The following is a 25,479-nucleotide window of genomic DNA, read 5'->3' on the forward strand; positions in this document are numbered from 1 at the left end:
AAGGGAAAGTGACTGTCCATAAGCATCTTTCATGTTATCCTCAGGTTGCCTAAGCAGCCTCTTAAGATACTAGCAGCACATCGCGATTTTGTTCAGCGTCTGTTGTCATGCATACTTGACAGGACTGTAAACGCTGGAACAATAATCTAAAATTCGCCCGCTCCTTGCATAGAATTTCATTTGCAGATGCTCAGCACTCTTTCAGAACCTTTCCAACAGTTTTACGACTTTCGTTCGCCTTTCTAAAAACTTATTTTAAGTGTACATCCCATTTCATATCACTTCCTAGTATTACCCCTCAATATTTATACTATGTGGTGTGCTCAAGATGTTCAGTACTTATCTTACAATCCGACTTATAACGGGTTCTATCTCTTAGCGAACAGAGTTATCTCGTATTTATATACACTACTGGCCATTAAAAATGCTACACCAACAAGAAGTGCAGATGATAAGCGGGTACTCATTGGACAAATATATTTTTCTAGAACTGACATGTGATTACCTTTTTATGCAATTGGGGTGCATAGATCCTGAGAAATCAGTACCCAGAACAAACACCTCTGGCCGTAATAACGGCCTTGATACGCCTGGGCATTAAGTCAAACTGAGCTTGGATGGTGTGTACAGGTACAGCTCCCCATGCATCTTCAACACGATACCACAGCTCATCAAGAGTAGTGACTGGCGTATTGTGACGAGCCAGTTGCTCGGCCACCATTGACTAGACGTTTTCAATTGGTGAGAGATCTGGAGAATGTGCTGCCCAGGGCAACAGTCGAACATTTTCTGTATCCACAAAGGCCCGTACCGGACCTGCAACATGCGGTCGTGCATTATCCTGCTGAAATGTAGGGTTTCGCAGGGATCGAGTGAAGGGTAGAGCCACGGGTCGTAACACATCTGAAATGTAACGTCCACTGTTCAAACTGCCGTCAATGCGAACGAGATGTGACCGAGACGTGTAACCAATGGCACCTCATATAATCACGCCAGGTGATACGCCAGTATGACGACGACGAATACTGGCTTTCAACGTGCGTTCACAGCGATGTCGCCAAACACGCATGCGACCCTCATGATGCTGTGAACAGAACCTGGATTCATCCGAAAAAATTATGTTTTGCCATTTGCGCACCCAGGCTCGTCGTTGAGTACACCATCGCAGGCGCTCCTGTCTATGATGCAGCGCAAGGGTAACCGCAGCCATGGTCTCCGACTGATAGTCCATGCTGCTGCAAACGTCATCGAATTGTTCCTGCAGATGGTTGCTGTCTTGCAATCGTCCGCATCTGTTGAATCGGGGATCGAGACGTGTATGCACGATCCATTACAGCCATGCGGATAAGATGCCTATCATCTCGACTGCTAGTGATACGAGGCCGTTGGGATCCAGCGCGGCGTTCCGTGTTACTCTCCTGAACCCACCGATTCCATATTATGCTAACAGTCATAACTCGACCAACGCGAGCAGCAATGTCGCGATACGATAAACCGCAATCGCGATAGGCTACAATCTGACCTTTATCAAAGTCGAAAACGTGATTGTACGCATTTCTCCTCCTTACAAGAGGAATCACAATAACGTTTCACCAGGCAACGCCAATCAACTGCTGTTTGTACATTAGATCTCGCTTCCCACGCTCGGGTTCCCGGGTTCGATTCCCGGCGGGGTCAAGGATTTTCTCTCCCTCGTGATGGCTGGGTGTTGTGTGATGTCCTTAGGTTAGTTAGGTTTAAGTAGTTCTAAGTTCTAGGGGACTGATGACCATGGATGTTAAGTCCCATAGTGCTCAGAGCCATTTGAACCATTTTTTTGTGCATTAGAAATATGTTAGAAACTTTCCTCATGTCAGCACGTTATAGGTGTCGCCACCGGCGCCAACCTTGTGTGAATGCTTTGAAAAGCTAATCATTTGCGTATCACAGCATCTTCTTCCTGTCGGTTAAATTTCGCGTCTGTAGCACGTCATCTTCGTGGTGTAGCAATTTTAATGGCCAGTAGTGTACATTTAAAGTGGGCTGTCACTCACTACACTAAGAGGAACTTTTTTCCAAGCATTTCTGCATTACTCTATGATTGCCGGACACCCATTTCTCTCAGTAAACAGCAGCATTGTCATTCAACAATCCCATGAATCGTTTGTACATGTTGGACACTGTGGGTCCTGAACACGTTAGACATTATGGGTCCTGTTACGCTTCCTTGAGGCCACCCGATGTTATGCTATGTTATCAAAAGTGCATGGTCATAACAGTGTTCTGTGTAGTTGTGAGTGCATTGCGTCGGAGATAACTGAATTCGATCGTGGTCAAATTGCTGGTGGTCGTATGGCGGGTGCTTCTATCACAAAGGTAGCCGACGTTTTCCAGGAGGAACCGTGAAAAAGACATTTCATTTATTTGTTTTGACTTTTGGATACAGAACACTTGCACCACAATTCGGGATAGCGGAAAACAACATCCGCTAAGTCTCAAAGCAGACGAAAATGTGTGTTAAGTGATTGTGATAGACGGTCATCGGAGAGGCTTGAGTCGAAAATTGACAGGACGACGGCTTCAAAAGCACTACCGCTCCGGCGAACGAGTAGAGAAGGCGGTGAGACATCAAACTACAGCCCGCTGACCAGGACCGTCTCCACGACAGCAGCGGCCTCTACCCGAAGTGAATATAAGCACCGCTCCTGCCAGCCCCGGTCACACAGTGTTAGCACAGTACTAGGAGAGCAGTGACGTGTGATCCATATCAATTGCTTACATGGACCTTGCATACAGCAAAGGACTTTTATTGTTTGCATGTCTCCTTGCGACACCATTGTAAATTTAAAGTTAAGAGTTGTCAGTCTTCTTCATTGTAATAAAAACTGTAAATGCGATTCGCTTGAATTGTTGTATAGCATTGCGAGAACTACAGAACTGAATATCACACTCGCGAATCTTGTCAGAACCAAAACAAGACAAAGGAAGCACCATAAGCTGGGAATTGCAAGGAGAGCTTCATTCACAAAACCAGTACAAATTCTCATAACAAGAAAACATAGTGTCGAAGGCATATCACCTGGACTGTCGAGAAATTGAAGGAAGCCGTTTGGTCGGATGATCTTATTCACACTGTTTACAGTTTTGGTCGTGTTTGCATCCCAATAGTGAAACATGGCGGAGGTTCTATGATGATTTGGACAGCCATATCGTGGTATTCCATGGTCCTCATGGTTATTCCACAAAAACACTTTCCTGCCTAGAATTATGTGACCATTTTGGCTAGTCAGGTCAATCCCTTGGCACGACGTTTCTTCCTGAAAGTTGATACGTTTAGACGACTAAACTCATTTAGTTAGCACGAGGATGAACTGTGGCGTCTCCTCTGGTCACAACAGCTCCAGATCTTTTTTTTTTGTGCTTTTAGGGCGCACAACTACAATGGTCATTAGCGCCCTGACTAATTTAGGAATGTACCGCAAGGCACAAGGTTAAAACAGCAACTAAAAGGGACAACACCATAAAAGACGTATTAACAGGCATAGGATTAAAAAACTACAGCATAATCAAACGTCTTTAGACAGGTGTGTCAAGTTGATAAAACGAAGAACGCGAGCAGCAGCTCCTGGGTCATCCGCTAAAATGGCATCCAGAGTACATGGAAGGCCAAGATCAAGACGCAGCGTAGTGAAATCCGGACAGGTCGTTAAAATGTGGCGGACCGTCAGCAATTGCCCACATGGACACAACGGCGCTGGCGCTGCCGTCAGCAGATGGCGATGGCTGAACTGGCAGTATCCAATTCGTAGCCGGGCCAAAACGACGTCCTCCCGCCGAGAAGGACGTGAGGAGGACGTCCAAGCTGCGGGAAGAGGTGTCACGGCCCGAAGCTTGTTGTCCCTAAGTGCAGCCCAATCGGCATGCCACAGCGATAAAATGCGCCGACAGATGACCGTGCTACAATCTGATGAAGGGACACAACAAGAAACCGTCCGAGGCTGGAGGACCGCAGCCTTGGCCGCGGCATCTGCAGCTTCGCTCGCAATGTATGGAGCCTTTGTGGTCTGCTTTCGAAAGAAGAATGCCTGATCCCTGTTCACCTCCACGATCGCTGCATGAACATGTCGCTATCGTGCAGGATGAATGGTACAAGATTCCTTTGAAAATCATACAGGATCAGCATGTATCCATCCCGAGATGACTGGAAGGTGTTTTGAATGCCAGCGGGTTTCCTACACTGCATTCAACGTTGCAATGAATTTTTTTTTGTGTCTGTTTCCAAATTTTTGCCCGCTTCCTGTACGTTCCGAAACTTCTGGATGACAAAACTAGGCGCGATGCTCACACCCAAGTTACTCGCCTTTCTCTGGTGAGGTATTGGAATATCCGTGATAAGAGTAGGTGGTGTCTGTTCGCAGTTTCAGCGCTGCTTAATTTCTCCCTGTGGACTGCAACTCTTGACTGACCGCTCCCCCTGCTTTTGGGTTTGGTATTCCACGTTGCTGTTAGCAAATGCCAGGGAGACCAATATGTATGATCCACCATATTCGCACACCTGCAAGCAAGGAAGGGATAAACTAACGACGCCAACTTCATCAGTTTCCTTCCCCCTCTTCCTACCCCGTCCCCCCACCACGCTGGCTATGGATGCCGCATCGCAGAGGTTGTCGTCAGAGGGCGTCTCATACCAAACAGTTTTAGCGTGGCGCTATACGGTACTACCGTGTAATCTGACGGTGTAAAGCGTGCTAGTAAGGCCTCTTTCCTACAGCCACGAAATTCTGTTGGTGGGGGTTCGCTTCCCGCTATCTTTAAGTTGACCACTTACATTACTGGTGATAACAACAAAATCGTCTGTACTTCGGCCATCGCCGGCCGGGGTGGCCGAGCGGTTCTACGCGCTACAGTCTGGAACCGCACGACCGCTACGGTCACAGGTTCGAATCCTGCTTCAGGTATGGATGTGTGTGGTGTCCTTAGGTTAGTTAGGTTTAAGTAGTTCTAAGTTCTAGGGGACTGATGACCTCACATCTTAAGTCCCATAGTGCTCAGAGCCATTTGAACCATTTGAACCATTTACATTTCACTAGATATGTTTCGCTTTTGTCGATATTCATCTTATACACTCCTTTAAATGTACTGCCCATTCATTTTAGCTTTTTTTCCACTCCTTTGCTCGCTCTGAGAGAATTACAATGTCGTCGTGAAACTTCTAAGTTTTATTAATCCTCCCTGAACTTCAGTTCTTTTTTCGAATTTCTCTTTGGGTTCCTTTAGGTACTTGTCCAGTCTACAAATTTAATAACATTGGAAATAGGCCACAATCCTGTCTCATTCCCTTCCAAACCACTGCTTCCCTTTCATGCCTTTCAACTCTTATGACTGGCATCTAGTTTCTGTACAAGTTGAATATAACTTATCGCTCCCAGTATTTTACCCCTGCTGCCAAAGAGTACCTTCCAGTCACCAGTGTCGAAAGATTTCTCTCAGTCTACAAATGCTATAAAAGAAGGTTCACAATTCAGTAAATAATCTGATAAGAAACGATTAAGCCATAGCATGCCCAGTATTGCCTCGAGCGACCCTACAGTTCTCGGATACCCAGACTGATTTTCCCTGAAGTCTGCTTGTAATAGTCTTTCCACTATTCTGTAAATAATTCGTGTCAATAATTTGCAACTATGACTTGTTAAACTGATAGTTCGGTAATATTCATACCTGTCAACATACACCTACTTCGGTGTTGGGGAAACTACGTTGTTCTTTGAGGTTTGAGGGTATTTCCCTTCTAATACAACTTGCACACCAAGTGAAAACTCTATTCTAGGGGCCTTGTTTTGAATTGGATCTTTCAGTGCTCTGTCAAATTCTTCTCACATCTTGTCTCCAATGTTGTCTCTATCTGCTCCCTCTATAATATTGCTTTCAATTCATTTTCCTTGTATAGACCCTCTACATACTGCTTCTGCCTTCCCTCTTTCCCTTTTTGTTTACTACTGGTTTTCCGTCTGAGCACATGATACTCATACAAATGAGATGCTTCTCTTTTCTCCAAAGCACTCTTTACTTTTTCGATAGACTTTCTCTATTTCCCCATAGTTACAGATGGTTCTATAGCCTTGGATTGGTCCCCTTGCAGTTTACGCTTAGACATTGTGAACTTTCCTCTCAACGTGATATTATAGATACCAGTATTCCCTATTGCGTGCTTGATTCGCTACATTTTTATAATTCCTTCTTTCATCAATTACATTCACTATCTCCTATAATAGTCCAAGATTTCTAGTAGGTTTCATCTTTATAACCACACAATCCTGTGCTGTCTTCACTATCCATTCAAAATATACTGCATACCTTTGCAATGTTTCAGTCAGTGTCTGCCTAATATTCTCTTTGAAACGTTCAACAACCTGTGATTTTTTCAACTTATTCAGGTCCCATCTCTATAATTTCCTACCTTTTTTTGTATTTCTTCAGCTTTAATCGCCAGCTCATAATCAATAAATGATAATCGGAGTCCACATCTGCCACTGGACATGGCTTACAGTTTAAAGTCTGGTTAAGAAATCTCTGTGTTACCATTATGTAATTAATCTGATATCTTCCAGCGTCTCCAGGCCTTTTTCACGTATACAACTTTCAAAAATGGCTCTGAGCACTATGGGACTTAACTTCTGAGGTCATCGATCCTCCAGAACTTAGAACTACTTAAAGCTAACTAACCTAAGGACATTAGACACATCCATGCCCGAGGCAGGATTCGAACCTGCGACCGTAGCGGTTTTCACGGTTCTAGACTGTAGCGCATAGAACCCCTCGGCCATCCCGGTATACAGCTTTATTTTACGATTCTTTAACCAAGCGTTATCGATCATTAAATTATGTTCTGCTCAAAATTCTACAAGGCAACTTCCTCTTACCTTTCCCCCCCGCTCTCTCTCCGTGTACTTCTGCTTTTGTTTCCTTCTTTTCATTCTCTGGTACGGAATTCTTGGGTCTTATCACAATTAAATTTTCCTCTCCCTAACTGAGAATTTTATTTTCGCTCATTATAGATTCATTCAATCTTGTCGCCATCTACGGAACCAGTTGGCATATAAGCTTGTACAACCGTGGTGGGTGTTAGCTTTGTGTCTATCTTGAATACGATAGTATGTTCACTGTGCTATTCATAGCATTCCTATTTTCTTATTCATTATTAGATCCACACTGGCATTATTCCTGTTTGATTTAATGTATATAACACAATACTCATCTGACCAGAAGTCCACTCAGCATGTCAGTGAACTTCACTAATTCCCACTATGTCAAAACTTCAACCTATCTATTTTTCTTTTCAAATTTTCTAGTCTACCTATCCAGTCGAGGAATCTAACATCATCCTAAGTAGTCCCCGCCTAGCTTCCCTTCGCTTTCAGCCGTTCGTAATACCAGGACAGCAAGGTCACATTAACTGCGGTTACAAGGCCAGATCAGTCAAACATCTAGACTGTTTCTCCTGCATTCACTAAAAAGGGTGCTCCTCCTCTTCAGGAGTCACATATTCTTCTTGTCTCCTCACACATACTCCACCATTGCAGTTGTACCTACGGTATGGTTGTCCATATCATTGAGTCAACCGAGCCGTCCAATCTTGACATGGTTCCTGGATCTTGGGGCTACAGTCGCAGGTTCGAATCCTGCCTCGGGCATGGATGTGTGTGATGTCCTTAGGTTAGTTAGGTTTAAGTAGTTCTAAGTTCTAGGGGACTGATGACCACAGCAGTTGAGTCCCATAGTGCTCAGAGCCATTTGAACCATTTTTTGGATCTTGAGGAGATTTTGGTATATCAGAACCAAAATTTTGTAAATTCTGTACAATCTACCAAAGGCATTCCGGGGAAGTTTTGCAGTTTTGTTAGTTCTTTTGCTATCCATCCCGTCGTTTTCTTCAACTTATTTAAATATAAAATCACTTCAATTGCGTCTATGACCCTGTTGGAAGAGTATCCTGCTTTCTTTCAGTAGTGTATATTACACATTATTTTAATGTTGTTGTAACTCATTTTTAGACTACCATAATTAAGCTCTTTCATTCCTGTTGCAGTTAAATTACGTTACAGGAAAAGTGTGCAACCTCAGGTTGTTCCATTAACTCACATTCCTTCTTCATTTTCCTGGTTCAGATATTAAAAAGCTATCTAAAACCTATCTAAAAGCTTTGTCCATATGTGATGACAACAATTTGGATGACACGTAATCTCCCGTGCTCATTCTGTTGCAAATATCTCGCCATTCTGATGAAGCATATGCTCAGTACACTTTTTTCTGTACAGTAAAGTAAGCTGAGTCATTGCCTTGCTTCTCAAGAGCTTTCAGTGTAGATAATTCATTAGCTTTTGGGGGCTTGTATTCACGCTATGTCATGAAGGAATACAATTAAAGTATTGTTCTGGGTTTGGGGTAATTACTTTTCACCACAAGCATTCCATAAAAAATTTGTGATGCATTACTTGTCCTCCATCTTTAATCATCTCTACAGAAACAACATCAATGCCTGTGTTTCTGATTCGTCTGTGATTAGTACATGAAATTACAACAATTTTCTCTTTTGTTAGTTATTACTCCACTTACCAAGATAATCAACGATTTTTTTTCTTTTTTGTATTCTCCCCACTATCCTAGTTTTCAATCGTTTGACTTGTTAAATTATTGTTCTATTTAGTCAAGTCTCCAAAACACTGCCGAATTTTGTTGGTTTAATTCGGAAAATTCTATCATGTTCTTCTTACTATTGCCTGAAATTTTCATCTTCTCTTCAATAGGTGCCTAATTCCAATGCACATTTCATTTCTTCTCAGTTTCATTGTATATGATAAATCTTCTTCTGTTTGTGTAAGTACCTTTGTTACGACATCTAAACTACAGAAACTGTTTGTTAAATATTTCTGGTATACCACCCTACTCTTAAATGAATTTTCATAATCTACATTTTTCACTTCTTCCCTTATGAGTGTGTGTCTTTCTCCCTTTCTGCCTGTTTTTATTGTTTCTTTTACTCGTCGATGGTCATTTGTAATCGTCAGATCCTGCACAGTTTCTTTAAAAATATATATCTTTATGAAATATTGTTGGATAAAATGTGGCATGTTTCCTTTTTAATTCAGCTTGATTTATATCAAGTTGATTATCTATTTTTTCTCTTCTGATGCAGCACTACAGGAACCAGCATGCTGTTCCTCTCGGCATATTCTATTACTTCTGCTGCCACGCCAAAACTTTAGACTGGCGAAATCTACTTTGTTTTCAGTACCACTTTTGCATTAAAATCATCCATTGTCTTCGAGCAGGACAATTTTCTTGATTTTCTGTCAATCATTTCTGACGTCCTCTACGTTCTCATCAGTATAATTCGTTTATCTGTAAAACAATTTTTGATGATGTGTCCTCAGTACCTTCGAAACCTTTGATGTTAGTATCTATTTTCTTGTTTACAACGAAGCCACATACCATTATTTTATTTGGATTTGACCTTTGATTTGTTTTATTTTGCACTAGCTATGCAAATCCTGACTGTATCCCATCCGAAGGTACTTATGTCCTTTTACAATTCCACTAACCTGCCTCCAGTTCTTAAACTTCTATAACAATGAGTAGAGATGTACATTACTCGATATTAACATTGCTACACCAAGAAGAAATGCAGATGACAAATGAGTATTCATTGGACAAATATATTATACTAGAACTGACAGTGTCAAGGGTAACCGGAGCCATGGTCTCCGACGTGATAGTCCATGCTGCTGCTGCAAACGTCATCGAACTGTTCGTGAAGATGGTTGTTGTCTTGCAAACGTACCCATCTGTTGACTCAGGGATCGAGACGTGGCTGCACGATCCGTTGCAGCCATGCGGATAAGATGCCTGTCATCTCGACTGCTAGTGATACGAGGCCGTTGGGATCCAGCACGGCGTTCCGTATTGCCCTCCTGAACCCACCGATTCCATATTTGCTAACAGTCATTGCATCTCGACCAACGCGAGCAGCAGTGTCGCGATAAGATAAAACGCACTCGCGATAGGCTAAAATCCGACCTTTATCAAAGTCGGAACCGTGATGGTACACATTTCTCCTCCTTACATGAGGCATCACAACAACGTTTCACCAGGCAACGCTGGTCAACTGCTATTTGTGTATGAGAAATCGGTTCGAAACTTTCGTCGTGTCAGCACGTTGTAGGAGTCGCCACCGGCGCCAACTTTGTGTGAATGCTCTGAATAGCAAATCATTTGCATATCACAGCATCTTCTTCCTGTCGGTTAAATTTCGCGTCTGTAGCGATTTTAATGGCCAATAGTGTAATTGGGTTTTATATATATATCCGAAGATTATGTACGTCTCTTGTTCTACCATTCTTATTGTTCCCTCTTGGTCAGTGTATAGTGTACACCGAGTGAAGTAAAGTCATAGAAAAGTCCTGGATGTGATGTGTGTCGTCGACTTGTGACGCCCACGCATTTCGTTTGGCTTTGTACAGTCCTGGTCAAAACAGATTCCTCACGCCTTATCTTCAAATATGCAGCGAAGTGTATCACAGAAGAGCGTTTATGGGCCTGTTTATTTGGGGAGATAACGTAATATTAATCCGTTAAACACTTATCGTCGTCCTGTGCGGCGGTTTATGCGTGTCAGATCATTGTCTCTACGATACTGAAGAGTGACTCTAGAATTACTGACCTCCGTACCCCAAATTCTCATGTAATCTCCGAAGTACTATGACCCATAAGTCTTACACCGATTGCCATTCCATTTTCAAATTCGTTTGATTAGCGACGAGCCGCTATGCTCACTGGACGCCTACCTGTAACGGAATGCTGAGATGTCGCCTCTACACTCTCGCCTTACGCGGTATAAGCTACCCGTTAAAAAGTATGCTGACACATATTAACAGACATTAATATGGGTTGTGTCCACCCTTCACCTTTATGTTGTTGTTGTTTTCAGTCCTGAGACTGGTTTGATGCAGCTCTCCATGCTACTCTATCCTGTGCAAGCTGCTTCATCTCCCAGTACCTACTGCAACCTACATCCTTCTGAATCTGCTTAGTGTACTCATCTCTCGGTCTCCCTCTACGATTTTTACCCTCCACGCTGCCCTCCAATGCTAAATTTGTGATCCCTTGATGCCTCAAAACATGTCCTACTAACCGATCCCTTCTTCTAGTCAAGTTGTGCCACAAACTTCTCTTCTCCCCAATCCTATTCAATACCTCCTCATTAGTTACGTGATCTATCCACCTTATCTTCAGTATTCTTCTGTAGCACCACATTTCGAAAGCTTCTATTCTCCTCTTGTCCAAACTAGTAATCGTCCATGTTTCACTTCCATACATGGCTACACTCCAAACAAATACTTTCAGAAACGACTTCCTGATACATAAATCTATATTCGATGTTAACAAATTTCTCTTCTTCAGAAACGCTTTCCTTGCCATTGCCAGTCTACATTTTATATCCTCTCTACTTCGACCATCATCAGTTATTTTACTTCCTAAATAGCAAAACTCCTTTACTACTTGAAGTGTCTCATTTCCTAATCTAATTCCCTCAGCATCACCCGATTTAATTTGACTACATTCCATTATCCTCGTTTTGCTTTTGTTAATGTTCATCTTATATCCTCCTTTCAAGACACTGTCCATTCCGTTCAACTGCTCTTCCAAGTCCTTTGCCGTCTCTGACAGAATTACAATGTCATCGGCGAACCTCAAAGTTTTTACTTCGTCTCCATGAATTTTAATACCTACTCCAAATTTTTCTTTTGTTTCCTTTACTGCTTGCTCAATATACAGACTGAATAACATCGGGGAGAGGCTAAAACCCTGTCTCACTCCTTTCCCAACTACTGCTTCCCTTTCATGCCCCTCGACTCTTATTACTGCCATCTGGTTTCTGTACAAATTGTAAATAGCCTTTCGCTCCCTGTATTTTACCCCTCCCACCTTTAGAATTTGAAAAACAGTATTCCAGTCAACATTGTCAAAAGCTTTCTCTAAGTCTACAAATGCTAGAAACGTAGGTTTGCCTTTTCTTAATCTTTCTTCTAAGATAAGTCGTAAGGTCAGTATTGCCTCACGTGTTCCAACATTTCGACGGAATCCAAACTGATCCTCCCCGAGGTCTGCATCTACCAGTTTTTCCATTCGTCTGTAAAGAATTCGCGTTAGTATTTTGCAGCCGTGGCTTATTAAACTGATAGTTCGGTAATTTTCACATCTGTCAGCACCTGCTTTCTTTGGGATTGGAATTATTATATTCTTCTTGAAGTCTGAGGGTATTTCGCCTGTCTCATACATCTTGCTCACCAGCTGGTAGAGTTTTGTCATGACTGGCTCTCCCAAGGCCGTCAGTAGTTCTAATGGAATGTTGTCTACTCCGGGGGCCTTGTTTCGACTCAGGTCTTTCAGTGCTCTGTCAAACTCTTCACGCAGTATCGTATCTCCCATTTCGTCTTCATCTACATCCTCTTCTATTTCCATAATATTGTCCTCAAGTACATCGCCCTTGTATAAACCTTCTATATTCTCCTTCCACCTTTCTGCCTTCCCTTCTTTGCTTAGAACTGGGCTACCATCTGAGCTCTTGATATTCATACACGTGGTTCTCTTCTCTCCAAAGGTCTCTTTAATTTTCCTGTAGGCCGTATCTATCTTACCCCTAGTGAGATAAGCTTCTACATCCTTACATTTGTCCTCTAGCCATCCCTGTTTAGCCATTTTGCACTTCCTGTCCATCTCATTTTTGAGACGTCTGTATTCCTTTTTGCCTGCTTCATTTATTGCATTTTTATATTTTCTCCTTTCATCAATTAAATTAAATATTTCTTCTGTTACCCAAGGATTTCTAGCAGCCCTCGTCTTTGTACCTACTTTATCCTCTGCTGCCTTCACTACTACATCCCTCAGAGCTACCCATTCTTCTTCTACTGTATTTCTTTCCCCTATTCCTGTCAATTGTTCCCTTATGCTCTCTCTGAAACTCTGTACAACCTCTGGTTCTTTCAGTTTATCCAGGTCCCATCTCCTTAATTTCTCACATTTTTGCAGTTTCTTCAGTTTTAATCTACAGGTCATAACCAATAGATTGTGGTCAGAGTCCACATCTGCCCCTGGAAATGTCTTACAACTTAAAACCTGGTTCCTAAATCTCTGTCTTACCATTATATAATCTATCTGATACCTTTTAGTATCTCCAGGGTTCTTCCACGTATACAACCTTCTTTCATGATTCTTAAACCAAGTGTTAGCTATGATTAAGTTGTGCTCTGTGCAAAATTCTACTAGGCGGCTTCCTCTTTCATTTCTTAGCCCCAATCCATATTCACCTACTATGTTTCCTTCTCTCCGTTTTCCTACACTCGAATTCCAGTCACCCATTACTATTAAATTTTCGTCTCCCTTCACTATCTGAATAATTTCTTTTATTTCATCGTACATTTCTTCAATTTCTTCATCATCTGCAGAGGTAGTTGGCATATAAACTTGTACTACTGTAGTAGGTGTGGGCTTCGTATCTATCTTGGCCACAAAAATGCGTTCACTATGCTGTTTGTAGTAGCTTACCCGCATTCTTATTTTCCTATTCATTATTAAACCTACTCCTGCATTACCCCTATTTGATTTTGTGTTTATAACCCTGTAATCACCTGACCAGAAGTCCTGTTCCTCCTGCCACCGAACTTCACTAATTCCCACTATATCTAACTTTAACCTATCCATTTCCCTTTTTAAATTTTCTAACCTACCTGCCCGATTAAGGGATCTGACATTCCACGCTCCGATCCGTAGAACGCCAGTTTTCTTTCTCCTGATAACGACATCCTCCTGAGTAGTCCCCGCCCGGAGATCCGAATGGGGGACTATTTTACCTCCGGAATATTTTACCCAAGAGGATGCCATCATCATTTAATCATACAGTAAAGCTGCATGTCCTCGGGAAAAATTACGGCTGTAGTTTCCCCTTGCTTTCAGCCGTTCGCAGTACCAGCACAGCAAGGCCGTTTTGGTTAATGTTGCAAGGCCAGATCAGTCAATCATCCAGACTGTTGCCCCTGCAACTACTGAAAAGGCTGCTGCCCCTCTTCAGGAACCACACGTTTGTCTGGCCTCTCAACAGATACCCCTCCGTTGTGGTTGCACCTACGGTACGGCCATCTGTATCGCTGAGGCACGCAAGCCTCCCCACCAACGGCAAGGTCCATGGTTCATGGGGGGAGGCCTTCACCTTTATGAGGGCTTGAATTCTGCTGGGTACCCTTTCAGTGAGGTGTCTGTATGTCTGTGGAGAAATGGCAGCCTCTTCTTCCTCAAAATCGAAACCAGAGATGGCACTGATGTTGGACGCTTGGTTCTGAGGTCGACGTTTGAACACACCCTAAAGCAGAGCTGTTCCATTGAATTCAGGTCGGGACTTTGTGCAGGTCAGTCCACGTCAGGAACGATATTGTCCTCAAATCTTTATCTCATAGATCCTGCTTCATGACAGGGGGCCATTATCATGCCGAGAAAAAAAAAATCATCATATCGTAACTGTTCTTCAGATATAAGTAGTGCACAATGCTGCAAAATGTGTTCATATCCTTTCACATTTAGCGTTTCCTTAAGCGCAATATGGGGACGAAAACCTAACCACAGAAAACACCCCAAAGCGTAACAATCCCTTTTCAGTATTTCATTGTTGCCGCAACACATTATGGCTAGTAATGCTCTCCAGGCATTCACCAAACGCAAACCCTTCCATCGGATTGTGTCAGTAATTCATCACTGTAAATCCCCTTCAGACATATCCACAGTGCAGTGACATCGCCCTTTACACCATCAGAAGCGTCACGTAGCACTGAATGCAGATATTTGTGGCTTTCGTGGAGCTGTTCGGCGATTGTATCCCATTCTTTTTTAACTACTCTCTCGCAGTCATTGTTCTAGATAGACTACTGGCATTACCTTCACGCTTACGAGTGATATCTCCACTGATTTTGTACAACCACACTCCGCAATACATGACGGTATCCGAAAGTCAGTACAGGAATTCTGCCAGGTCTCAGTTTAGCTGTAGTTGTTCCTTCGAGTTTCCACTTCACACTCTGACAGTCAACTTGGGGAGCTCCAGGAGGGGCTAAGTGTCCCTGATGGATTTGTTACTCAGTTGGCATCCACTGAATAGTCGATGTAGCTGAGATCACCTGGCTGACCCAATCTGCAGTTACTTACTGTTCCTCAACTGACAACACAATACTTCACCCCTCCTTGTACGCTGCTCTGTCCGAGATCTGGTGTGGGGATTTATCCTTACGACCATTTCACGAGTGTACCGTCAGTATCACGAATCAATTGAAACATGCACATTCCATGGGGGTGTTCACATACTTTTACTCAGATAGTGCAGAGCCTAGACATTCAGTGGTGACTCATTGCACATCTGGAAATGGGACAACTCTTCCTGTGAGTTTGGGCATTCAGTTTATACAGGATGATTTAACTGTCCCTACCACTGGGTTTCATGCAATTCGCAACACTTTCAGACACCTCACACTCGATTTTCATATTATCTCGCTCATTACGCCCAAAACTACGCTGAAGAGCCAAAGCAACTGGTATACCTGCGCAATATTGTGGAGGGCCCCCGCGAGCACGCAGAAGTGCCGCAACACGACATGGCATGGACTCGACTAACGTGTGAAGTAGTGCTGGAGGGACCTGACACCACGAATCCTGCACGGCTGTCCATAGATCCATAATAGTATGATGGGATGGAGATATCTTCTGAACAGCAGGTTACAGGGCGCCTGAGATACGCTCAGTAATGTTCATGTCTGGGGAATTTGGTGGCCAGTGGAAATGTTTAAACTCAGAAGAGTGTTCGGGTCCCATATCACGTCAACTTCACACACCCCACACTGTTACAGAGCCTCCACCAGTTTGAGGATTCACTAGGTGGTCCCAATACCCGTACACGTCCATCCGCTCGATACAATTTGAAACAAGAGTCATCCGACCAGTCAACATGTTTCCAGTGATCAACAGTCTAATGTTGGTGTTGTCGCCCCAGGTGACGCATAAAACTTTGTGACGTGCAGTCATCAAAGGTACACGAGTGGCCTTCAGCTTCAAAAGCCCATATCGATGATGTTTCGTTGAATGGTTCGCACCCTGACACTTGCTGATGGCATTGAAATCTGCAACAATTTGAGGTAGCGTTGCACTTCTGTCACGTTAAACTATTCTCTTCCGTCTCCGTTTGTCGCTGCTGGATCTTTTCCCGGCCGCAGAGTTGTCAGAGATTTTATGTTTCGCCGGATTCCTGATATAGACGGTACACTCGTGAAATGGTCGTACGGATAAATCCCCACTTCATCTCTACCTCAGAGATACTGTGTCCCATCGCTCGTGTGCCGACTATGACACCACGTTCAAACTCACTAAAATGTTAATAACCTGCCATTGTAGCAGCAGTAATCAATCTAACAACTGCGCCAGACACTTGTTGTGTTATATGGGCGTTGCCGACCGCAGGGCCATACTCTGCCTGTTTACATATCTCTGTATATGAATAGCCATACCTATACCAGTTTCTTCTTCAGTGTTTTTGGTTCAAATGGCTCTGAGCACTATGGGACTTAACAGCTGAGGTCATCGGTCCCAGAGAACTTAGAACTACGTAAACCTAGGACATCACACACATCCATGCCCGAGGCAGGATTCGAACCTGCGACCGTAGCGGTCGCGCTGTTCCAGACTGAAGCGCCTGGAGCCGCTCTTCCATCAAGGCCGGCTCTTCAGTGTATTTAAATAGTTAACTTACGTGCTGGGATATGTTTGCGCAAGAGGCCATAGTTCTCGAATTATTCAAGAAAAGCGTACAAAATTGACTTCCAAATGCGTTTTTCTTGAATAACACTAAAATCTGGGCCACCAGCGAAAACGTATCCCAGCAAAAAATTTAACTACATCAAGGCCCTATTCATTGTTTCTGCAGGGCTAATAGTTTGTGCATAGTGAGCGAGAGAATATGAAACTCTAGTGCGTGGTTTTAAAGCCATTGCGGGTAGCATAAAAGCTATCGGTTAACTCAGCTGAATCACAGTATATACTGCTCGTCTTTGCTCACATGTGCACCTGTTTTCTGGCGATTTCAGACATCTTGCACCACTCTACAGTGTAAGAATTTTTCTCTAGATCGATTAGTAAGTTAACAAACTGATTTGACAAATACAACAGACACTGGACCACTCAAGAGACGGCGTTACCCAGCTTGCAGAATCAAAACAGCAGGCTGACTCTGCCTCCCGTATAACGAGGAGCCCCTTCCGCTCACCTGCTGGGCGGCCGCGTCGTCCGTTCCAGGGGCCATCCAGACGTCTGCGCGGATGTCCGGGATGCGCAGGCGCGTTCTGGCGGGCGACAAGATGCGTGTGATGAGCGACCGCACCGCCGCCGACGCCCGCGGCTGCCGCGGGAACATCACCTTGCTCTGCACTTGCTGTGACAAGCAGAACACCAATGCGTCATTATCTCTCTTCTCACAATCACCTCGAAGAATTGAGCTATCCAGGCATGACTCTCGCGACAGCCTCACAGCCTCATTTCTTCCAGCAGCTGTCTTACACTTTCCAAATTTCTACTTTAAGACTTTCGTCGATTTCAATAAATGGGAAAAATAGCTCAATCAGTAAAAGCACTGTTCGCAGGAAAGCAAGGTGCCCTGTACGAGACTCTGTCCGGCAAACAGGATTCAACCCTCTTACTATTTTTAAATAAATCTGAATACTTAACTGGTATAACCTCAGCATCAGTCCCTGGGAAATACGAGGGCTGTCCAGAAAGTAAGTTACGATCTGTCGCGGAATGGAAACGACTATGAAAATATGATAAAGCTTTGCAAAGATGTGTTGGGCAGTATCTCTAGTATGACTCTAGGTAGAATTATGTCGCTCTTTTCATTCCTGAGCTCTTGGTGAGCAGGTAGAGATGTTATAGAAAATAGTGTCTTCCGCCAAGTACGAGGGCCTGGTGAGAATTTTCCCCTGAAGCTACGCAACCAACATTACATAACTGTAGTGCGGTTTCTTCTTCAAGACAATTCTCAGCCTCATTCCGCAGGGCCAATGAAGATGTTTCTGCATCGTTTCAATTGGAAATGTTTGGTTACCCACAATACAGCCTGTAATTGTCTCCCACTGAGTTTCATCTGTGCTCAAACGAACCGCTGGCTATGAAGACAACATTTTGGCACAGACAACGAGCTTTAGGCCAGCGTAGGGAATTGGCGGAAAGCACTGGCGGCTGCCTTCTATGATGAGGGTATTGGAAAGTTGGTACAACGCTACGACGAATGTCTGAGTCAGAACGGCGACTACGTAGAGAAGTAGCTGAAAGGTGAAGCTAACTGTTAGAAACGAAACATTTCTGATTTTCATTTCGCGATCAAACGTAACTTACTTTCTGGACAGCCCTCGTATTTCCCTCGTATACAATATTTTAACCCATAAATACGAGTGTCACTCCAAAAGAAATGCACACTATTTCTATAGAAATACAGTTTTCATTCTGCATGTGTGAAAATTTTAAAGTGTGTAGATACATCCTTCCCTCTTGTTTTGAAACTCAGTTCAACTTGTTCCCGTGAGTGGTGTCGTCACAGCATGTCTTCAAGATGGCTGCTACACTTGACGTTCGTCAGAAGCAACGTGCTGTCATAGAATTCCTGTGCTGTGAAAACGAGAGAATGGGAAACATCCACAAGAGGTTGAAAAAGGTGTATGGAGATGCTGCTGTCGATCACAGTACAGTTAGTCGGTGCGCAAGCAGATTACCTGATGAAAGCTGGCACGGCAATATTGAAGATTGTCCTCGCAGCGGCATGCCTCGTACTGCACACACTCCGGACTATGTGCAGAGAATTAACGAATTGGTGACTGCTGACAGACGCATAACAGTGAACGAATTATCACGCTACGTTGGGATAGGGGAAGGAAGTGTTTGCAGAATACTGAAAGTGTTGGCGTCGAAAAAGGTTTGTGCCAGGTGCATTCCCAGGATGTTTACAGTGGCTCACAAAGAAACAAGAAAAACGGTAAGGAGCGAACATTTGGAACAGTACGAGAATAGTGGAGATGAATTTCTTGGAAGAATTGTGACAGGTGATGAAACATGGCTCCATCATTTTTCACCGGAGACGAAGAGGCAATCAGTGGCGTGGCATCATGCAAATTCACCCAAGAAAAAAATTCAAAACCACACCTTCTGTTGGAAAAGTTATGGCTACAGTGTTTTACGATTCCGAAGGATTCTTGCTTGTGGACATCATGCCAAATGGAACCACCAGAAATTCTGATGCATATGTGGCGACGCTGAAGAAACTTCAAGCTCGATTGAGTTCGACCACATTGGCCAAAGGATGTTTGGCTGTTGCACGACAATGCACGGCCACATGTGAGTCCAAAAACCATGGAAGCAATCACAAAACTCGGATGGACAACACTGAAACACCCGCCTTAGAGTCCTGGCCTGGCTCCATGTGACTATCATCTCTTTGGGAAACTGAAAGTCTTTCTTCGTGGAACAAGGTTTGCAGATGATAACTCCCTTGTGCACGCTGCCAAACAGTGGCTCCAGCAGGTTGGTTCAGAATTTTACCGTGCAAGTATACAGGCGCTGGTTCCAAGATGGCGTAAGGCAGTATCGTTTAGAAATGAAAATATTGTTCCTAAAACATGTATGTACATACTGTAAAACTTTCAAACATGCAGAATAAAAAATGGATTTAAAAACAAAAATAGTGTGCATTTCTTTTAGAGCGACTCTCGCAAATATTAATGAGATCTGACTTGTTTTTTCGAGACACCAGGAAGTACGAAAGACTTTCGCTGAGCATCGGTAGATATAGGGTACGCTGAACGTATGTTTAAACAATGCAAAATCTTTTGTTACAGAGGGTACGCCCGCAATGAAGATATCTACTCCACATGGAATGTAAGCTAATACCTGTTCATAAGACTCATTAATCACAATGGTCAATCTCAACATATTGAGGGTCAGCATGTGTATCGAAATTCATATCTGTGTTATTGTTGCTGTAATATGCGTGCATGGAAATAGCTGTGCCATCTGTCGTTGTCAGCTTGTATAAGTAACGATTCCGCTAAAGACAGAAGTGAGTGGCGGCGCGCCTACATACGCCGCCACCACGACCGTAACATTGGTATTCGTCGTCGTCCACAGGAATGCATGTGGGGGCGCCAGCTTTGCTCAATAGAAGAGCCATCTACGGGCGAGGGTTAGCGCCAGGGCGGCCTCTCTCTCTCTCTTGTGCTTCCGCCGTGCTAGGTGAAGGTTCAGTTCACAGACTTAAGAGAGAATCGTGTCATTATAGGACGACATAGCATATGTTCGGACTCTACCTAGAGTTATGCTCTTGAGCTAATGTCCTCTCGCGCTTGTGTGATTCCAGTGCTCGGCTCGCCACCGTTGTAGCCACGTGTGTGCTGCTGTTGTCACTAAATAAATGAAGATACTACAATAACGTATTCAATTAATTGTGCCCAGGTCGGTTCTGACTTTGAAATGAGAGTTTGAGGACATGGTAACTGACCAAGAAGAGTTAAACGTGTTACTGAGATGAGAAATAATCAAAGAGAAACGGGAGTGTGGTTGATTATTAGTCAATAAAAACAACACGATAGCTTGCCAATGAAATTACAGAAGTCCTCCGTAGGACCACATTGACTGCAATGACCAGAAATCTTCAAAATCAAAACAAAAGGTTCAAATGATTCAAATGGCTCTAAGCACGATGGGACTTAACATGTGAGGTCATCAGTCCCCTAGACTTAGAACTACTTAAACCTAACTAACCTAAGGACATCACATACATCCTTGCCAGAGGCAGGATTGTAACCTGCGACCGCAGCAGCAGCGCGGTTCTGGACTGAAGCGCCTAGAACCGCTCGGCCACAGCGGCCGGCTAAACAAAAGAAACCCCATTTAATTTCTAATCCTCATAGTAATACTAAAAAAATGTGATAGCAACGTAAGCCATGACTTAATGAAAGATGCATGTTGATCCTCGAACACAAAGAAAGAACGTCTATAAAGCTGAAAAATTAGCAGAATATTACACAAAAGGCAACTTTTCATCACAAACTCTTGGATGTTGCAGCTAAATGGTCATCGAAAATAAACTTTGGACAAAGTCGTCCAATTTTAATCCAGACAACCATGGCAGAGCACCAGCTTCCGCACAGTGCTTCTAGCCCCTATTGTCCCGGAAAGGGGTAAGTCTATGTCGCTCACTTCACATGGACAGGACTGCTAAATCCTGATCCACCATAATGCTAAATTTGTCAGTCGGCTACCGCTTACAAAGCATAGCGCATAAATGAGCAGCCAAAGACTGTGGGATTTCTAGCGGACGAAACCCATTCGTAGACTGTTTTCGCACCTGTCCAGCGACTTACGTAAATGATATGGAAAACTTTTTCTGATGAATGGCTTTCACATTTTCATGTGTGACCACTCATTCAATTGCGGGCTGAAATGTCATTTCGAGGGAAAGACAGTAGTCGATCAAAACACAATGTCATTAATGTGATATTAGAACTGGCAATTTAATTCGAAAGCCTTAAATGTAAAGTCTCGGACAAGTGTGAACGAGATATTAATCATAAGGCTGCAATTTGTTTCTGTTATGCGAGTCACAATACATAACGTGGTGCGTCGGCACTACAGGAAAGAAACACAAATATAATTCCATAAAATAATGGATTTTCCAGGTCTTTTATAGGGAGCAGGACAGAGCGAGCCCGGAGGATAGAGTGTGGAGACGACTAGATTAATGTAAGAGAAATAAGAGTTATACGAGAATTTTCTATCACTTGGAACTGATGGATATTGAAATAAATGGTTCAAACATGACTTGATAATAGATGACAATCTAATACGAAAATAAGCACTACGCTAGACACCTTCATGAGGTGTATGGAACAGAATGATCATATGAATGTCAAGTAGTATGGAACCAGAAAACATCGGTAATGCGAAGTACAACTCATTCGTTTCACACATGGCATCCTGGAAGTCATGGATCAAAGCAATCAAGTTGATACAGTATTCCTTAACTTCGGGAAAGCATTTGCCTCAGTGCTATAGTAACTGTTACCAACGAAAGTACCTTCATACTGGGTGTCAGATACCATTTGAAACTGAATGAAAGATTTCTTGGTAGAGAGGGTGCAGCATGTTATCTTCGATGCCGGGTCCTCAAAGGAAGTCGGTATCCGTACCGTTCATGTTGCACAATAACGTGCTGGAAGACAAATTTAATACTAATACACTCCTGGAAATGGAAAAAAGAACACATTGACACCGGTGTGTCAGACCCACCATACTTGCTCCGGACACTGCGAGAGGGCTATACAAGCAATGATCACACGCACGGCACAGCGGACACACCAGGAACCACGGTGTTGGCCGTCGAATGGCGCTAGCTGCGCAGCATTTGTGCACCGCCGCCATCAGTGTCAGCCAGTTTGCCGTGGCATACGGAGCTCCATCGCAGTCTTTAACACTGGTAGCATGCCGCGACAGCGTGGACGTGAACCGTATGTGCAGTTGACGGACTTTGAGCGAGGGCGTATAGTGGGCATGCGGGAGGCCGGGTGGACGTACCGCCGAATTGCTCAACACGTGGGGCGTGAGGTCTCCACAGTACATCGATGTTGTCGCCAGTGGTCGGCGGAAGGTGCACGTGCCCGTCGACCTGGCACCGGACCGCAGCGACGCACGGATGCACGCCAAGACCGTAGGATCCTACGCAGTGCCGTAGGGGACCGCACCGCCACTTCCCAGCAAATTAGGGACACTGTTGCTCCTGTGGTATCGGCGAGGACCATTGGCAACCGTCTCCATGAAGCTGGGCTACGGTCCCGCACACCGTTAGGCCGTCTTCCGCTCACGCCCCAACATCGTGCAGCCCGCCTCCAGTGGTGTCGCGACAGGCGTGAATGGAGGGACGAATCGTCTTCAGCGATGAGAGTCGCTTCTGCCTTGGTGCCAATGATGGTCGTATGCGTGTTTGGCGCCGTGCAGGTGAGCGCCACAATCAGGACTGCATACGACCGAGGCACACAGGGCCAACACCCGGCATCATGGTGTGGGGAGCGATCTCCTACACTGGCCGTACACCTCTGGTGATCGTCGAGGGGACACTGAATAGAGCACGGTACATCCAAACCGTCATCGAACCCATCGTTCTACCATTCCTAGACTGGCAAGGGAACTTGCTGTTCCAACAGGACAATGCACGTCCGCATGTATCCCGTGCCACCCAACGTGCTCTAGAAGGTGTAAGTCAATTACCCTGGCCAGCAAGATCTCCGGATCTGTCCCCCATTGAGCATGTTTGGGACTGGATGAAACGTCGTCTCACGCGGTCTGCACGTCCAGCACGAACGCTGGTCCAACTGAGGCGCCAGGTGGAAATGGCATGGCAAGCCGTTCCACAGGACTACATCCAGCATCTCTACGATCGTCTCCATGGGAGAATAGCAGCCTGCATTGCTGCGAAAGGTGGATATACACTGTACTAGTGCCGACATTGTGCATTCTCTGTTGCCTGTGTCTATGTGCCTGTGGTTCTGTCAGTGTGATCATGTGATGTATTGACCCCAGGAATGTGTCAATAAAGGTTCCCCTTCCTGGGACAATGAATTCACGGTGTTCTTATTTCAATTTCCAGGAGTGTATATCATTTCTTGCAGTTAATGCAAAATAAACAGTGAAGCATTACGTTCAAAAAGCTGCTTAAATTGAAAGTCAGTTCTAGACAACATTTCAATGTAGTGCCAACATTGGTAACGTGCGATAACTGTACAGAAATGTAAAATAATAAACGTCAAAAACGTAAAAACGAATTACAGGTCAAGCCAACAAATTGGGTCACGCTTTGCCCGCAGGGTGGCAGGAACCAACGAAGTGGGACGGTATGCGATACCTGCCCGAATGGCCACGCTATGAGCTAGCTGAAACTAGTGGATAACTTCTGAAGGACCTCAGCCGAAGAGTGTTGCAGTCTTGAATAGCCACCATTCGACATCGAAGTGGGCAGCATGTTACAATGCTCGGAGTCTCAGTCCAGTGTCGTGTTCTGAATTTTTCGCAAAAAAATATCTGTTGTTGAAGGTAAGAGAACGGAAACTTCTGATTTCTAATATTTTGTTACTCTAATTATGTGTGACTTTGTGATATATTCTGAATCAGAGACATGAAATGAGGTTATGCTACTTCTCATGATCATGGAAAATAATTTCAGTATTACCAACATCTGTAGGTCATACACACTACTTTTCGTATGAATAGGGATCCTCAATTGAGACTTTATAGGGTCAACATATCTTGCTGATTCGTTTTTTACTATTCTCACGCACGTGGGTAATGATAAGGGTCGTTAGGCTGAAGATGATATCCGTAAAAGCTGTTACTGCGTTCCGACAAGGCACAATCATACGTCATGCTGCAGAACTATTTGGGGTGCTTCGTTCACGTCTTCACCGTCGTCTAAAAAGTGCTAATGATGACGAGCTGAAGAAGGAGGTTGAACAAAGTACTTTTACTATTGAATACAGGAAGTAATTAAAAGAATGAACGCTTAGGTGTCAGATTTGGGTTTGAATTAGATTCTGACGTTGTAAGAAAACCTGAAGTCATATTATGCCACTGAGTATAGAACTTTCATTAGAAACAACCAAAGGTGAGCGAAAAGTAACAAGTTCTCTTTTGGAAAGAAATTCAAAGCAGACTGGTTGAAAGCAGCGAAATACGGTAATGCTGAGAGTGTATTCAGATCAACTTGTGTTTATCCGTCGATGTGAATGTTCTCTCCGAACATGATTTTCTTCCTGGTTGCGTGACACCAAATGAAAGTCCTGAACATGTTGTGCGGCCAATCATAGTCCTGCTCCTACAACATCAGGAACCGGCACCGAAAGCAAGACAGCACCCACGTCATCTTCGGTATCTTTCTATGATCTTCTTCCGAGAAAACAAATGAGCCACAGTCCATCGAGAAGGAGGAAACAAGCAGTTATTCTTAATGCCTCCCGAAACTAATGCTGCAGAAGGGAGAAAAAGTGAAGAACGGAAACAGAAGGAGGAAAAAAGAATCATCGTCCTCAGAATGAGAGGAAGATGGTACAATTAGAATATCACCAAAACTGGGATGCTAGATTCAGTGCCAACGACAAGGAAAGAGGTGGCATCATGGAACGTGTCTAGGGGCTGACGGCCTGTGTCTGGTAGACGTGTATTTAAAAAATGACATTCAGAAGTACAAAAGTTCTCATGAGACTTCCTATACCTCCTTAATAAACATTTACAGACAGGTACAAGAAGAAGATACGTTATTGTAACACTGTCCCGATTCACCTAAGTGACTGTTCCGATATATTTTTACTGATAAGGGTAAAC

At 43.9% G+C, this 25,479-nt stretch overlaps 1 protein-coding gene across 1 annotated transcript in view; it reads right to left on the reverse strand.

Moving 5' to 3' along the window:
• Positions 1-25,479, reverse strand: part of LOC126278748 (testis-specific serine/threonine-protein kinase 4-like) — a 120,069-nt gene that overhangs the window by 17,207 nt on the left and 77,383 nt on the right. The window contains exon 5 of the mRNA XM_049979024.1: positions 17,333-17,497. Within this exon, the coding sequence (XP_049834981.1) occupies positions 17,333-17,497 (165 nt within the window). The remainder of the gene's footprint in view (positions 1-17,332; positions 17,498-25,479) is intronic.

The sequence above is a fragment of the Schistocerca gregaria genome, chromosome 6, assembly GCF_023897955.1.
Source record: "Schistocerca gregaria isolate iqSchGreg1 chromosome 6, iqSchGreg1.2, whole genome shotgun sequence".
Lineage (NCBI taxonomy): Eukaryota > Metazoa > Arthropoda > Insecta > Orthoptera > Acrididae > Schistocerca > Schistocerca gregaria.